Source organism: Colius striatus, chromosome 17 (assembly GCF_028858725.1).
Source record: "Colius striatus isolate bColStr4 chromosome 17, bColStr4.1.hap1, whole genome shotgun sequence".
NCBI classification, from domain to species: domain Eukaryota; kingdom Metazoa; phylum Chordata; class Aves; order Coliiformes; family Coliidae; genus Colius; species Colius striatus.
In genome coordinates this window covers 8,187,283-8,203,842 of record NC_084775.1, presented here as the reverse complement: position 1 = coordinate 8,203,842, position 16,560 = coordinate 8,187,283, and the positions used below count along the sequence as shown (strand labels likewise).

The window sequence follows — 16,560 nt, the reverse complement described above, 5'->3', positions numbered from 1 at the left end:
GCTAAACTGAGTCACAGTTGCCTCCTCTACAAACACGGGGGCCTGGAACATGCCATCCTACCGTTTTCTGCTAAGAACAGTATTCCAGGGAGAGAGAAAGAGAGGGGAAGGAAAATGGGTCATTTCCTTTGTTCCTGTCAGGATGCAAGAAGTAAACTGTTAGGAACTGGCAGACTGGGAGCTTCTTAATAGGAACTAGCACAAAGAAAACACGATGAAATAAGCACAAACACTGCTTCCATATGTGGATATTCAACAATATTTTAAATAATCACGTCAGAGTGACCTTAACAACCATCTCTGCAAGCACATTAGTCCTCCTGATTTATCAAATTAGGCCTTTCTTTCCATATGAGATTATATGACTCTCATACTTCTTTGAAAAAGCACTGAATAATCTCATATGGAACCACAGAAATCAGTAAAGACTTCAGTAAGTTTCCAAGTGCTGGAAATGGTCTCAACAACATTAGTATTCTGAAGTGACATTCTCAGACTTAAAGCAGAGAAACAAGAAGAATGTGTCAGTAAAATGTCAGTATTTGTGTGCTTCTCCTAAGGCACAAAAACCCACAAAGAAATGTCAAAATACTGAGGCATATAATTTTTTTTCAATGTGCAACTTCTCCAAGTGTCAAAAGAAACAAAGAAATTACATGAAAAACAAAGTTTTCCTCACTGTATTCTAAAGCGGATCCAGGGGTATTCAAATACAAAGCAGTTAACTTTGGGGTTTAGTAGCTCACACTATCAAAGTTGTATGAATCACCCAATTCTATCAAACAACAGCAGGTCCAGCAGAGCCTGTTTGTGTCACGCTTTGTTCGCTGCATGTCCTCACCTCCGCGCTCGGAAACCCTCTCCCAGAGTTCCCATGGAGCAGCATCCCTCTCTCTGTATCAAGAGTCCCAGACAATTCCACTTACCTCACGAGAAAGAGATATTATCAATTGAAGGAATTCTCTTTAACACATCAATGACTCAGTACATTTCTGCATTATTCAGGAAAATGACTGTATCACTGGCACCAAATACAGCATTTAACAGGAAACACAACCTTGGTTCTTGCAGGTAGATCAAGTGAATAGCAGGCCACCAATTTGTCTCTGAACAGTGATTCAGTGTTCTTAAGTTTTACAGACTTCCTTTTGATCATGCACTTGAATGAATGACACGTGTAGATTATCACTGGGAGTGTACTGCTGTTCATCACAATGCTAATGCTTCGGCGACTGAATGCACAGCAAAGGGAGGGAAAGATGAGGCAAGAGGGAAGAACTGTATGTGAGCACTGCCCTAAGGAAGAAAAAGGTCTAGAAAAAGCAATGCATGAACCTAGAGCTCTAACCCTAAATATTTTATTCAGAGTTCCATTTCAGTTATAACATTATTTTTGACAACTTCCTTTCTTACCATTATTCCAATGAATATAGTCATTTAAAAAGCACAAAGGACGCAGTGATCACATTAGCCGTCAGTTTCAGTGATCATGGGCTTTCTACACAAAAAGCCACTGTATCAGTGAAAGATACTCTAAAGCACACCTGTCAATATGAGAATCAGGGGCTTTACTAAATTGAAAAGCTAAACATATTAGCCATGATCACCTATCGCAAAACAGGCAGCTCTGCTTCACGCCCACAAAGGCTGCAACTGTGTAAGTACTGTATGCAACTGTGTGAGTAGGTACTAATGCAAACACTGATAAGTATTTGAAATCACTTCCAGATCATGCTTAAGTCCCATGACACCAGGCAGTCTCTAAACTGCACATGAAAACAATTGAAGACCTAAAATAAATCCCAAGAGTGAAGCACTTGATGCAGGTGTCAGGAGGATGGAGCCAGGCTGTTCTCAATGATGTGCAATGATAGGACAAGTAGCAACAGGTACAAGCTGGAACACAAGAGGTTCCAAAGAAACGAAAAACTTTTTCACTATGAGGGTGAGGGAGCACTGGCAGGGGCTGCCCAGATGGGTTGTAGAGTCTCCTTCTCTGGAGACATTCCAAACCCACCTGGATGAGTTCCTGTGTGACCTACTGTAGGTGGTCGTGCTCTGGCAGGGGGGTTGGACTGGATGACCTTTCAAGGTCCCTTCCAACACTTAAGATTCAGTGATCTGTTGCCAAATGAGGTATCCATCGTTCTGACCAGTGGTGGGCTCTGCCTCTCCCCGGCAGCATCCCCCAGTTCCCGGCTGCTGGCCACACTCGGTGTTGCAATTGCACAAGCATCTGAGGAATGTCCAATGGAGACAGAACTTCCCCTTCCATCCCCTCCCCGCATCTCCGGCTTCGCTACACTGGGCAGCTTCTACCAGGTCACATCTCTCCCACATCTCAAGCTATCACATCCCTGGCTTTGAGAACAAACACAAGTGTGCGCAGAGCGGCGCACGACCCGACTCGGGGCCTCGAGGGTTCTGCCCCGATACGCTTCTTCCCGCCTCATACATCAGCTTCCACAGCCTCGCCCCGGGCGGCGGCGGGAGGCCGGGGCCGGGCTGCTGGGCCCGTGCGCGGCCACACGCCGCCGTGGGCGAGCTCCGGGGCCCGGGACAGGCCGAGCCTGTATGGCCGCCCCGCCGGCGGCTGCAGGCCCCGGCAGCCAGGCCGGGCCGGGCCGAACCGGGCCGCGGGCGCGGCGCCGGCGGGGCGCTGGGCGGGTTCGCAGGCGGCGGCCCGGCCCCCCGGTGCTTACCTGAGCCCGCGCCTGCTCCCGCCCGTGCCCGCCTGACAGACCTCCCGCGTAGTCCTCCCGCATCCCACACGCCACCGCGGCCGGGCGCCTGCCTACCTTCCGCACGCCTCTATGGCCCGGGCCGCCTCCCTGGCCGGCGCAGCGGCGGGAACGAGCGAGAGGCGGGACAGAGCGCCGCCCGCGCGAGGCGTGGCAGCGGCGGGGCGGTGCCATGGCCGCGGCCTGGCGGGCGGGGAGCGCCGCGGCCACACGCGCGGGGCGGGCGGGCAGCGGCGGCGTGGAGCTGGGTGCTGGTCTCCCGGCCGTCCTGCCGCGGCATCCTGACAGCCAGCGTGGTCCCGGGGCACGGGCTTGAAACCCGCCGTGCAGCAGGGGCGAGCGCCTGCCCTCCCCGGGGAGTCCGGGTCCCGAGCAGCAGCGCCGCGGTTCCCGAACAGGCTCCACGCTTGCCGGCCCCTGGTTGCCTCAGGAGGGAGCGCTGCCTATCACAGCCCACTGTGCTTCAAATATCACCTTCTCAAACGGTTAGATTCCTGTTTCCTGCCCAAATCCCGCTGAGCTTTGGGGTTGCCTCCATCTGCAGCGAGTTTCAGCGGTTCTCCCAGTGGAACCCCTTTAGGTAGGGCGGGTGTGACAGCTGGCTGTGACAGCTTAAACCCATGTGCTGTTTGACTGTACTGCAGTCTGTAATATAAGCCTGATTGGTTTTCAGCTGCTGAAGTAAATTTCTCTCCCAAGCAGTGCAGAAACCCCAGCATACTCATTTTGCCTACACTACTGCTATGTTCTCTTTCATCGTGGCATTCCCTCTGGTCAAGTGACACCCTTGGTCGGTACCATCATTGAAGAGGTCAGTGGGATTCTCACCCGCAGGTTCTCAGAGGTATCAAGGACTCCAGCAGACATAAACCTAGAGTGTAAATGATACCCACAGTCAGATTACAGAAGCAGATCACTTTCTCGTGGTGAAATAGTGTTACACAGCTCAAACACTCAATACAGCACTGACAAGATTAAAACAGTGTCAGCAGTTCAGGCAAGGCTTTTTCCAACCTTCCAGGTGCAAGAACTGAGTTCAGAAAAGTTCCTAGTAATCCATCCAAACATTTTGCAGAGAGCAGTTTGTATGTGTGACATAATGGCAACAGTTTTTACTGACACCTTTTAATACCAAGAAGCATATTTCTGTTTTGTCTGTATTTCTATCTGTTAAGCAGGGTTGCATGTCACAGCAGGGAAATGTGGAACTGCAACAAGTGCTGCTGAAGGCAGACTGGCATCATTTGCTAATTCACATTGCGCTCGGATTATCAACCGAGCATTGATGTGATCTGAGTAAGAACAAGATAAAAGCCAATGAAAGCACAACCAAGTTCCATTTCCTAGGACAAAGTGTAACGTTTCAGCACAAAGTACTGTTATACTCTACCCTGGAGGAGTTAAAGACGGCATTGCAGTCTTCTTTAGGAATTAAGCTCATATTTTAAGTTATTCCATGATGGGAACTTTTATTTTTTCCTCTAAGTTGGAACACTGTGATGCACACAATGTTTTACACACACAGACTGCTGTTACAAATAACTATTTAGCACTTGAAGAAACTGAGGTTAGCACGGACAATACCAAACTGTAGACTGGCATCAACACAGAGTCCAGTGGAAGTCAGTGCTTTCCCATGATTGTCACTCCTTTCCTTTGGCAGGATTTAGTGCAATGGGTGAAACATTTGCTAGAAATGTGAAATGCCTCGTTATTGAGGCATACCAATAATTCTCCCAAGCCGTGTCTGGATCAGATGGCTCACCAACTGTCCCCCAAAATGCTCAAGGAAGTCACAGTCCTCCCAAAACAGTCCTGTTGTGCCAGATAGTAACATCAGGAAGGGCACTTGGGGTAAGAGCAAAAGTCAGTTCCAGCCAGTGCCCTGCCTCTGCTGTGCCCAGTAGCAGATGCTTAGGAAAAGATAAAAGTAGCACCGTGTCTGTGTATCCTCCCAGCTTCCGGCAATCTGGACCTCGGCAGCTTCCTGAGAAAGAGGTTTATCTTGAGAGTTTTCTCTTCCATGAATTTTTCTTGTTGCTTTTTGAACCCATCTCAACTTTTGGCATTCAAGAGCATCCTGTGACAAAGAGTTTTCCAGTGCATTACGTGCTTCGTGAAAACATACTTTTGTTACTTTTGAAGCCTGTTGTGAGACTTGTTATGAAACTGCAGTACAAAGAATGGCTGAGCTGCAGAACTGGAACTATCTGGTGCACGTAACTGAGAAGTGCTGCATCGCAGAAACCTACAGAGAATGCCCACAAAAGACATGTTTGTTATTTCTCACATGGGTATTAGCAGAGGTGCAAACAGAAGAAATCCTTGTGTGGAAGGACACCGTTCCTCCTAAATGGTTAAACAGAATGGCAGAGTGACTGTGAGTCACTCATTCCCATAACTATTATTTCTGAAAGAGTTTTGTTTTATTCTTTCTTTGGAAGCCCAGAGGCCTTTATAAAAAGCTCCAAATACATCCAGGTTTACACTATCAAAAGTACAATCAGTGTCCTTCCTTGAATTCAAATCCTAACTGTGTGGAGTCACATCTTAGCAAGTTAGAAATATCTCATTCAGCAAAAGTCATATCACTTGTTCTGCTCCTTAACAGAGAAAATAGTATCATATTGATTGTAATAAAAGAAATACTACTGTATAGCTGGGAAACAAATTGAGTTTGATGGATCAAACAGCCTCATGGTCCTTGGCATTATTTCTGTTAATTTTTTTTTTAAATGAAGACATGCTGCTTAGACAAAATGAATTTGTCTCTTTTCAGCTATGAGATCCTTTTTGCTTGATTTTTTTCAGTTGAGTCTGCCCCTCACATAGTTGAGTGTTTGGAATTAGAGCCTAAAATTCTGTGTGATTGCCGTGATGGCTGGGTTCTAGGAGCAGCTCATGGAGATATTGTCCCATGGCTGTGAGACATTGAGCATCTTGAACTCTGGAGATAAAATCACTCAAGTCCTGATTAAACAACTTATTCTTCAGCATACGCATAAATCTGTTTCGTTGCTGTAAGATTGAAGTTTGTGTTTGATTCAGAATATTTATGTGTGCTTTGCTAAACTACAACACATGGCCCCAGGACCAAAGCTTTTAGAAATAAACATGTAAGAGCTGCACGCTGTGTGTGAGTAATGTCCTCTTTTAAAGGATTACCAGAGAAAAAAGTACTTTGAACATAAGTGGTGTGAATGTCAGACACTGGAATTTAGATATCCCCCTGGACTAATAGTCAGTATTTGGGTGTGGTGAGAGAAATTTAAGGACAAACTTCCCATTCTCTGTTCGATAAACTGGTAATTTGATCAAAATACTCTTCTCTGTAGTTCGTTACCTATGGAATCACTAATGGGGTGAAGCACTCTAACATTTCCAATTTCCTGTGTTTTTGCAGACATGCTGCATTGAGCATCGGAAATGTCAGGTCCACTGAAAGCTGGTCCCACTGCTGAGACCTTTCCAAGTGTGCAGCTGGGAGCTGGAGCTCTGCTAATGTACAGACAGGAAGCCAGTATCTGTGCGTGCCCCAGGATTTATTGACACCAGCTACTTTAGTAATCCATACGAAAATCTGCAACAGATAAGTATTTTCCCTTGCTGGTGGGGAGAGGAAATAAATCTAGTGATGCACTCCAGGAAATAAATCTAGTGATGCACTCCAGGAAATGAAGATTATGTTTTAATTAGAGCAGTCTCAGAGGAACAGAAGTGTTTCTTTTGCATTTACAAACACTCACAAGCCCAGCCAGCTTTTCAATATGCTAATTATGGCAATGAAGAATAAATAAGAAGAACTTGAAAAATGTATCTGGAATAAAAGACATTTTGCATCTTTTCATTAACAAAGGCCACCCTTTTCTCTTACTGGAAAGCATCTTTGCTTTCAAGAAGGGAATTGGGATCGACAAAACAAATGCATGCCATTCCCAAAGCCAGGGCTTGACTCAGACACAACTTGTTAAGAATAGGGACAGCACTGCTAAGAATTAATCACTCATAATCAGAGCAGATGTCCCAAACCTTTCACTCTTCTCAGGAATGCAGATTTCCTGGGACACTACAGAAATGTTTCCCATCACTAGCCCTGAACAGTTCTCAGTAACTCCATGGTCATGTCTGCTAATTACTTTCAACATCTGCAATGTATATTTAAAACAATGGCATTTGTCCTTGCTGACGCTGTTCTTTACAAAATGACATCTGATGTGTTTTCCCAACAATTACATGGGAAAGAGATCTACCAGAACCCTGGTACACCACAATCTGGGGAAAGAGGCTAACTTTGGAAGAGGACGAAATTAAACTATGCTTCTCCTTATAGGAAACATGAGGTAGAACGGACCCTTGAGCTTGAAATAATGTATATTTCCTACAGCTTCCCAACTCCTGCCTGTCCAAGCCTTAATATATTCTTAATAGCATTAAGGAGAAGTATTTGAAGTGACATGGCTTAAGCATATATTCAGTGTGATCTCTTGGCAAGTGGGATGCTCAGCTTCAGATGGGGCATGCTAAGCTTTGGGAAAGGACTATCATGCACCATATTAACTGCCTTGAAACTCCATTAACACTAGGATAAGGCTGCCAGTGACACTGCAGTATCCTCTGAAAAGCCACATTTAGAAAACAAGGTGCTGAAGAGTTAGATGCCCAGCAGCTCAGCAATGCAACCCAGCTGGTCCTGACAATGGTGACTGGAAATATTCCCCCGTCAGGGAGTCCTTTGCTAAGACAAGGAGACATGAAGATCAGTTCTAACCAAGGGGAAGTTTTAGATGCTGATCCAGAGCTCTGTGTGTAGAAAATTTGAGCAGGGAGGTGTGGATCTCAGTTCTAACAATGGTTTAGCACAACTGATTTCCTCATGATGTGAGGAAAGTGCTCAAAACACTGCCTCAAGATTCCCACCCTGTGTAGCCCAGCCCTAATACCCTGCTCCTGCCACCCTGGCAGTGCCAGCGGGCAGTTCACAAGAAAACATCCCAGGCAGAGGTACATCTGAGGTTCAGAGACTGACAGAGGGTCAGGGTAACTTTCTTTGGAAAGGGATATACTGCAGCAAATATATGACAGCTGGGAGCAGATTTACAACCTCTTTCACTGTTTTTTGCAGCTACACATGTCTGTTTTCCTCCTTTCATTTACACAGGCTTTGTCACATCACCACTGAGGAGGAGAGTAGCATGGGCATTTATTTCTCAATCCTGAAGGGCAGCAGCAACACTTGTACTAAAAAAGGTGTTGGATCCTACATCATTAGCACCAGTCATAGTGTTACTGGTCCATCTTGCAAAACTCTGGTGTGGCTTTTAAGTCATGCTTCTCTGTATTCAGAGGATGAACTAAGAGAGGAAGTGACAGTTTCACGTTAACCACTTCAGCTTATTTCCAAAATAAATGATCTTGAAGTAAATCCTGTGGTGAAATTGTGCACTTTCATTTTGTAACAACCTGCTCATTTGACAAGGACTCATTCCTACGTGCCAGTCTCCTGATGTGTCACACTGGTCTGACAAGCAGGAACCTCTGTGGAAGGTTACTGTGGAAGATGGCATGTGCACCCAAGCTTCCATTCTCTTCTTTTGGAGAAAACAGTTGCATTTTAAATGATAATTCTGAAAGGAGTCATCTTCACTGAGAAAACTCAAGCTTCCTAAACAAAGAACAGCCCCTGCCTAACACCCCTGTATTTGTAAATCTCCTTGCCTTTCTTTCAGTAATAATTAGGAGACAAAATAGGGCAAAAAATCTATTTTTAATAGGATTCCTGATTCTCCACTTTTGCTAATGTCTGATCCAAAAGTTATGGTAAACTGCCTTGACATCACTGTGCTTTTAGTTTGTCTTTTGACTTGTGCTCTTAGTCACACAACAACACTAGGTTTGTGCATAAGCTTGATACCAAATGTCATTTTCTTCTGTCTCAGAAGCATGTAGGTAAGGGACACTCCACAAATTATAAACCAAACATGCTCTGCAGACTACATTTCTGGTCCCAAAAGGCAAATATCTCTAAACATTGCTGGTGGGATGCTTTGGGGCTGAGCAAAGCCATAGCAAGACTGGATGGCTGAGCACAGCAGTTCTGTGCTGTGGTACAGGGCTCATACTCCAGCACAAGCAATGCTAGTGAGAGTCTGGATCCCCCTTAGCAGCCCTCCCAGTAACTCCATGTCTGGTATTTGTCCTGATTATGTCAGGAAAAGAGTGAAAACACAATCACCTCTAATCCCAAAGCCCCTCTTGCTATAGTATGGCGTCTGTGCAATTGTTCTCAGCTTGAATACCACTTCCTCCCATTTTCACAGGCTGCAAAGCCCCCCATGTATCCCCCTTAGAGTAATTCAATAAATAAATAGCTGGAGCAGTAACAGATGCAATGACATTAATGGCCATTTGTTAATGAGTTACTTTGCTTCAAGAACACCATGCCTTTGAATGCAAAGGAACCCAGACTTTACTAGCAAGGATTTAAGTAGCAATTTCTTTATTTAACATCTCAAGTAAAACATTCTGGTTGTAAGAATTTAGAACCTTTTAATTTCTGAGAGTTTAAACTAATCCCTGGCACTGTCACCTTAACACCATCAGAAGCCATAATGTGCTGAAGCTGATGGGGTCCTCAGGCCCCTCAGTAGCTGTGTCAGCCAAGTTACCATCAGTCAGGTACAAGGACTCAGTGGGCATGGTGCAGTCATGGAATAGTCATGGAAAACGGAGGGTGTTGCCAATAGCCAGGATAAAAGCTAGTACCAGGGGTAAGGGAAAGAAACAGACAAAGGTGAAATACCAAGAATGGAGATGCCTCTAAGCAGAAAGGTTCATTTACCCTGTGATTATTAAGCATGTATTTCTATCAGAGATATAATTACCTTGGATTAAGTGATTTGTAGAAATCACTTGCTCAGTAACAGGTAGCAAGGGAAGGTGGGGTGAGGGCTGCAGAGGTAAAACAAACCATATGCTGCTTTCCCTTCTGAGCCCAAAGTCCAGGACAGGAGCACACACAGCCCATTTATCAGAGGAAATTCAGAGTTCCGTGCTCCAGGGCAAGTGGCAAGGGTGGGGCTTTCCTGTGCTTATGGGCTAAGATAACTGGCATTTCTCCCCCCCTTTTTAATTGTTCTTCTGTGCTGATTTCTATATAATCATTATTATCATCATAAATACAGATGTTATTCAATCTCAGCCTGTTTTCTGGGTTTCTTCCTGTTCACCTCTGAGATATCTCTGTCTCTGAGGCTGGTTCTTTCACACATTCTCCTCTCCCTGACACCAGGGACTTCTGTGAGTGTTTGTAAGCAGTCTGAGTTTGACAGACCCCGCAGCCCCAGTCACACATTCCTCCTGGACTTGCACACTGCCATTCGCAGTTTTACACAACTGAAGTAAACTGTATGTATTTCATATACAGCTGGAAGAGGAGATAACTACTCTTATCTCCATTTACCAGGCAGCCTCTGTTAGGAAGACATTCTCCATGCTAGAAATGTTTACAGGTCCTCAGGCAGAGATTATCAATGGGAGGCTGTAGTTGTCGTGTGTCAGCATGTCCACACCATGATGGTCCACAAGCTGCTGATGCTCTTCTGTTACTTTTTTTGTGTGTCTTGTGGCTAAAGTTTGTCATCTGGAAAAGACAAACTACTTCTGGGAAAACAAAAGAAGTGAAAGGCCACATCCAGTGCACTGTGACCTTATTGCCACCATCCTGTTACTAGCACCGAGTCCTCTGCAGACAAGTCATCAGTGAGGCTGTCAGGAAGCAAGCTCAGTGTTAACCCATCAGTCAGATCCTCAGCTGTCCATGTGTGTGATTCTTTTAACCTTTGCTTATCATTTCTTCTGCTGCTTCTGCATCACACAGGGATTTTTCCATTTATGCTGCATTGTATCAGTATTTCCATCAGGAATCTCTGTGGGCTGTAATCCATGCTGTAAATTACCATGCAAGTGCTTATGTAGCATCAGGAAATGTGCTATTTTCAACCCTGTGATCTCTTATACACTAGAAGGACACTTTGGGTCAACCGAAACGAAATCTAGCCAAACCAGTTCAAAAGTCAGTGTGAACATAACATTCAATTTGGTCTATAACATTTGAACCTGTTTAAGACAAGATAAAACTATCCCAGTTGAAATCAAAATGAGTTTTTCTCAGGGCATCCAGGGGACAGCCACTGGACTGCAGCTCCTCCTGTGTGCTGTGAGGCAGCTGCTGAGGTCTGTTCTCTCTCCACAGCAGCTGAGACAGCAGCATCTGCACCACAAACACTCGCTGTATCTGCCAGCCTGGGGGGGCTGTGAGCTGCTGGGAGCTTACAGGGGTTGGGCCCAGGTTTCTCTGCAAGAACAATCCAAGACACCAGTGGTCCACGAACAGACCAATGTCTCTTCAAGTCCAATGTCCGCATAGCCAGACAACAAAACCTCTTGCAAATACACTCTTTAATATAGGCACTTAATTCATTGACACACTGAGAAAGTTTGAAGTGTACTTGAGGAACCAAAGAGTGAATTTTGAAATCTTAATGGCAAGGTGTTTGAACAGAATGCCTTGCTCCTGGCTCATGCAGTTTACAGAGTTGCCTGGTGTAAGCTAACAGTGATTAATCTTCCTGTAACAGACAAATTAAAGAATCTGTCTCTTGGTACCAACAGAGGATGAACAGAGCCTATATTCATTGCTCTTCCATTTTTGGGGTGGTTCCTAAGGCGTTAAGTGGTGCCTGCTTGCACTTTTGCCTGTCACAGTGTGTAACAGATGTGCAGGTCAGTCGGTAAGCTCAGTCTTTTGGGAAATGATCAATTAATCTCCTATAATCAGGATGTCCATTCTTCGAGGTGCCTGCGTTGGCAAGAGCTCTCTGAAGATCAATAAGAAATACATTGATAGCGGTACTGAGAGGTCTGAGCGGCTGATACCCGGGCGCAGATTCCCCCAGCCCCGCGCTTTCCTGGGAGCGGCAGCGTCCCCGCGAGCCGCTCCCCGTGCGGGTGCCGGGGCGGGCAGGGGGACGTTTCCCGGTGCCGGGGCGGGCAGGGGGACGTTTCCCGGCCCCGGTGGGTGCGCCGTCCCGCCCCGCCCCGGCCCCGCGGCCGCTGAGCGAGTCCCCCCCGCGGGAAGGGCCGGGCCGGGCGGGCAGGGGCGGGCGCCCCGCGGCTCCATAAAGCCCTGCCCGCCGGCGGCGGCGCGCACAGCTGGGCGAGGGGAGCAGACGTGTCGAGTCGTGCTCTCTGTGGAGGCTTGGGCAGGATGACTTCGGCGGCGCTGGAGATTCTGGGGCTGGGGCTGGGCATCCTGGGCTGGGTGGGAGTGATCCTGGCCTGCGGGCTGCCCATGTGGCAGGTGTCGGCCTTCATCGACGTGAACATCGTGGTGGCGCAGACCATCTGGGAGGGGCTGTGGATGAACTGCGTGGTGCAGAGCACGGGGCAGATGCAGTGCAAGGTCTACGACTCCATCCTGGCGCTGCCGGCCGAGGTGCAGGCGGGGCGGGCGCTCACCGTCGTCGTGGCGCTGCTGGGTCTGGTGGCCCTGATGGTGACCGTGGTGGGCGCGCAGTGCACCAACTGCATCCGGCCCGGCAAGATGAAGTCCCGCATCGTGATCGCCGGCGGGGCCATCTACATCCTCTGCGGGGTCCTGGTCCTCATCCCGCTCTGCTGGTTCGCCAACATCGTCATCAGCGACTTCTACGACCCCACCGTGCCGCCGTCGCAGAAGCGGGAGATGGGGGCCGCGCTCTACATCGGCTGGGCGGCCACGGCGCTGCTGCTTTTCGGGGGCTGCCTCATCTGCTGCTGCTCCTGCTCCCAGCGCGACGAGACCTCCTTCCCCGTCAAGTACTCGGCGCCGCGGCGGCCCACGTCCAACGGCGAGTACGACAAGAAGAACTACGTCTGAGCGCGGCCACGGACAGGCGGCTGCCAGCCGGCGCTGCCGGCAGTCCCTGCGGCGAGCTCCGGCGCTCCCCTGCCTAGAGTCTCTTCTTAACGGGGAACCCCGTCAAGCGGCAGCCCTAGGCAGAGCTGCGCCCCGCCGCCCGCCCGCCCGGCTCGCCGGCGGGTCCGTCCGCTCTGCTGCGGCAGCGCGGCGCTGGGCGAGCGAAGCCCTCGCCGGGCGCACGGCAGCCGGCGGCTCGGCGGCCCGGGGCGGCGGGAGGAACCGCGGAGCCCGGACGAGCCGCGGCTGCCGGGACGCCCCGTCCGCGCTCCGCCGTCTCTCGCCCGCCGCAGCGGCCCCCGGCCCTGTCGCGGCGCTCCCGCGGGACTCGCCCGCGCTCCGCTGCCGGTGCCACTCTGGGCACTGCTGGGCTGGCGGGACCGGGCCGTCGGCTGTGCGCTGTCGCCGAGGAGCAGCTTCCCGTCTTCGTTTTCTCTCGTGAAACCCTGCGTTTGGCCGTTCCTGCCAGGACTGTCAGTGGGTAGGGGGTCTTGTTCTTCTATCTGGGCGACTAAACTAGGGATTCTGTCTAAAGCATGACACTAACCTCGGTCCTTAAACCCGCAGGCAAGTAACTGGAGAGAGAGATGTTATTTTCTGCAGTTGTTTCAGTCCCTCAGTGAAGTGCATTGCCTGTCTTTGAGACCTTTGAAGGAGATTTTGGGTAGTTGATGTCATTTAGTGGAGTACAAACCAGGTTAGACTAGGTTTCCCCTTGAGGTTCTTCATGCCTTCTCCTTCATCAGCTTCTGTTGTGTTTTTACTTGAATATGAATTCATTGCCAGAATTATTGGAGGACTGGATTCAGAGATCCAGGAGATCTGTCTGTGTCCTGGCTCCAGTGGGCATCCCTCTGCATCCTCTCATCTGCGCTACATGAGACTGGAAACATAAAAGTTGCCCCAGATATTGATAGTTGGGGGTATGGATGTCTTTCACGGCCTTCTTGCCAAGCCCTTCTTGCTGCCAATTTTGAATTGGGTGTTCAGTTGGATGTGCATTTGGTTGGCTCTTCATACCTTTTTTTTTTAACATGTGCTTTCTTTCATTTACCAAATCTAGCAGAGAAATAGCTAGAAAAATAAGTATCTTGGCTGAGACTTTATGCAGGTTCACCAGGAGATGGGAAATGATGGCTCTCACAGCTCTCAGTTCCTCTGTACTGCCCTGGTAACAATGTACAGACTGGAAGGAAGATGCTCAGGGCAACAGAACTCTCATTGTCTGAGCTCAACACCTGCTAAACTTCACCACAGCCTGGACTACTAGTGAAACCTTTCCATTTTACACTGCAGAGACAAACTCTCTGAAGGAGGGATTAAGGGGTGCTGCAATATGCATCCACACAAATTACCTGAACTGTTACATCAACACAGAACTCTGCTACAGCCCGTGGCAGCCTCTGTGTCGCCATAAGGAGATTTCTGCCAAGAGTTAGTGAGGAAAGGTGCTGTTTCTATTCCTCAGAGCACAACGCTACGGCCTCATGGGTCCCTCACAACCCAACCGTGCGGCGATGCAGCACACACCCAGCCTGAGCATTAACTCTTACAACTTCCCATAACACCAAGACTTATGGACTAACCCTAACTGTGGGTTTGTGGCAGAATTACATTGACTCTGTTCTTCCCTTGCTCAGCAAACTTAAAATCCTGTTGATATCAAAATGTTCACAGACCTGAATGAGAGACTGAAGCCTTGCCCCTGCAGGTTTTGGTGTTGGATACTGAGCATGTGGTTTCCCCTTTTAAAAGAGAAATGCTTTTATTTTTAAACACATAAATTGGGAATACAAAAGCAGAGCAATATGTCTAGAACTAGTTTTGCTCTATAAAGAGGTGCAGTTTTTACTCTGTCTGCATTTAAATACAAGCTATGATGTGATATGTAGTTTTGGTACAAGAATGAAATATTTTGTATTTCATCATTGCAACTTTTTTAAGCAGTGCAGCCCTGTAAACTGTAAATGTATTTAAATGCTTATATTTTGCAAGAAAACTATCAAAGTTGGCTTGTTATGTCGTTTGGTGCCTTTATTTGTTTTATGGTTACTTTATCTTAGAGTGTCGCCTTTGTCACCCAGCTCACAGGCACACTCCCTCCTCACTCTGCTCTCTTGCTTCTAGCAAACGAGTCAACAGATTGCAGCCCAAATCCCGGACCTCGCTGTCTTTTGTCTCAAGTTAAAGTACTAAAAGTCCCCCTTTCCCCCAACAGACACGCCTGTATGTATCTGTACTGTAGAGCCTTCAGGAGTGCTGCAGGATTTGGGCTCTGACCAAAAGATGAAATCTTTCTGGGCAGTGCATCACTAGCATTTCAGATCAAATCAAAACCAGAGTCTTGGGAAGAGGGAGGGAAAGCCACAACAAAGAAGGGAATCATTTTTAATAAGCCAAACTTTGTGGTAACATGGCTTTGTCTAGTGGCAGGGCTGGATCCTCTCACAACCAAAGTTTGAAACAATTACACACCAAGACCTCTTGGAAGAAGCCAGCACTAACTCTTTATGTACTAGTAAACACAGCATCATCCTGCCCCAATCCCAAGGGGCTGTACCACGGTTTTGCTGGGGGCAGTGCCCATCAACACCAGCAGGAAGGAAGGCCCAATTTAAGGCAACATTTTGATATTTAATCTCATCCTTCAGTATATTTACTGTTGCTGTGCTTTAAAAAATAACCTGAGAGAACACTGTTACTGAGGCACTGGCTTCAGGGTGAAAGTTTTAAGTTGTTCTTTGTTATGTTTTGTTTTCCAAGAGCAAAGAGCTAGTCCTGAACTTTAAGACTTGGAAGTGCTCAGGATCAGGCCTGAACCTCATCTCAATGGAAAGAGAAATCTAGAGCACTTGTTTACTATTTTTATTTTGCATTTATGATTTCACATGAAAATAAAACCATGTAAACCAATCCCTGAATGGGGTTACTGTTCTTTGTGAAAGGCACTGGCTTGTTCGGACTCAGGAAGATGGGATGTGACATCAGTGCCCAAAGGGCAACCTTTACATGGGCCACCTTTGAGGGGGAGAGCTGGGTCACCTCTGGGGAAGGAGGGACTCCTCCCTTGTGGGGCAGTCAGCATCTTAGATCTCCACTGAAGCCTCAGACAAAAGAGCAAGTAGCAGCAGTTGGTCTTGTGATGTGAGCACATTAGGAAGTGGAGTGTGAGTCCCAACTATTTTAAGAACAGCTCTAAGCATGAAGCTTTCAATTCCTACACGTTTAAACTAAAAGGGAAAAAAAACCCACTGCAGCTTGGATCAGCCCCAACCTGACCTGATACCCTAATCCTTTCTGCCAGGGAGGTCTGTCAATATTTTGCAGATATTTCCCCTCCCCAGATTTTTTAAGCTTCTTTTATCAAACTGTTGCTTTAAAAATGAAGAAAAAACATTTTCAAGGACTTCATTTTGCAGCATTCTTGCCAGCTGGGTTGAGATTAACAAAAGCTCCTTGCCACCCTCCCATTGCTATGCACATGCTGAGCTGGAAAAAAGGGTGTCTGCAGGCTTGGCCTTTGTCCTGCTAAACGAACCATTTCATAGTTATGAATTTGAAAGTAACCTGCAGTTCATACCCTGCAAATCTGGTTAGATCCTGTCTGTGCAAAGAAGGGAAATGCACCAGGCAGAAGGGAAGGGAAGCTCAATCAGTCACGTTTGCTGCAGGATGTTTAAGGAAATATTTCCTTTTCCTGCACAAAGATGTTTATTGGGCATCTGCTCTCTGGAGCACACAAAAACATTTTATTCATGGAGAGAGAAAACAGTGCAACTCCAGATTTTTATTTATAAATCTATTCCCTCATCAATTATTATGCAAAGAATTTGTTCTTTTCCTTGGCCGTCTTTCAAACCATAA

At 47.4% G+C, this 16,560-nt stretch overlaps 2 protein-coding genes across 4 annotated transcripts in view; one reads left to right on the top strand and one right to left on the bottom strand.

Moving 5' to 3' along the window:
• The window catches only part of LOC104561392 (septin-2), a 36,015-nt gene extending 33,163 nt beyond the window's left edge, over positions 1-2,852 (bottom strand). For 2 of the 3 annotated variants that reach the window (XM_062010227.1, XM_062010229.1), the window contains exon 1: positions 2,703-2,792. The gene's annotated coding sequence lies outside the window, so the exon portion shown is untranslated. The other variant, XM_062010228.1, reaches the window with a different exon arrangement.
• A 9,079-nt stretch (positions 2,853-11,931) lies between these two features.
• On the top strand, positions 11,932-15,609 carry CLDN5 (claudin 5). Its single transcript, XM_062010087.1, has one exon. The coding sequence runs from the start codon at positions 12,007-12,009 to the stop codon at positions 12,655-12,657; it is 651 nt and encodes a 216-aa protein (XP_061866071.1). The 5' UTR covers positions 11,932-12,006; the 3' UTR covers positions 12,658-15,609.
• Positions 15,610-16,560: the final 951 nt, after the last annotated feature.

Bases quoted from the DNA above. Each gene is read 5' to 3' on its own strand.
- CLDN5 (XM_062010087.1), top strand. From the start codon at position 12,007: ATGACTTCGGCGGCGCTGGAGATTCTGGGGCTGGGGCTGGGCATCCTG.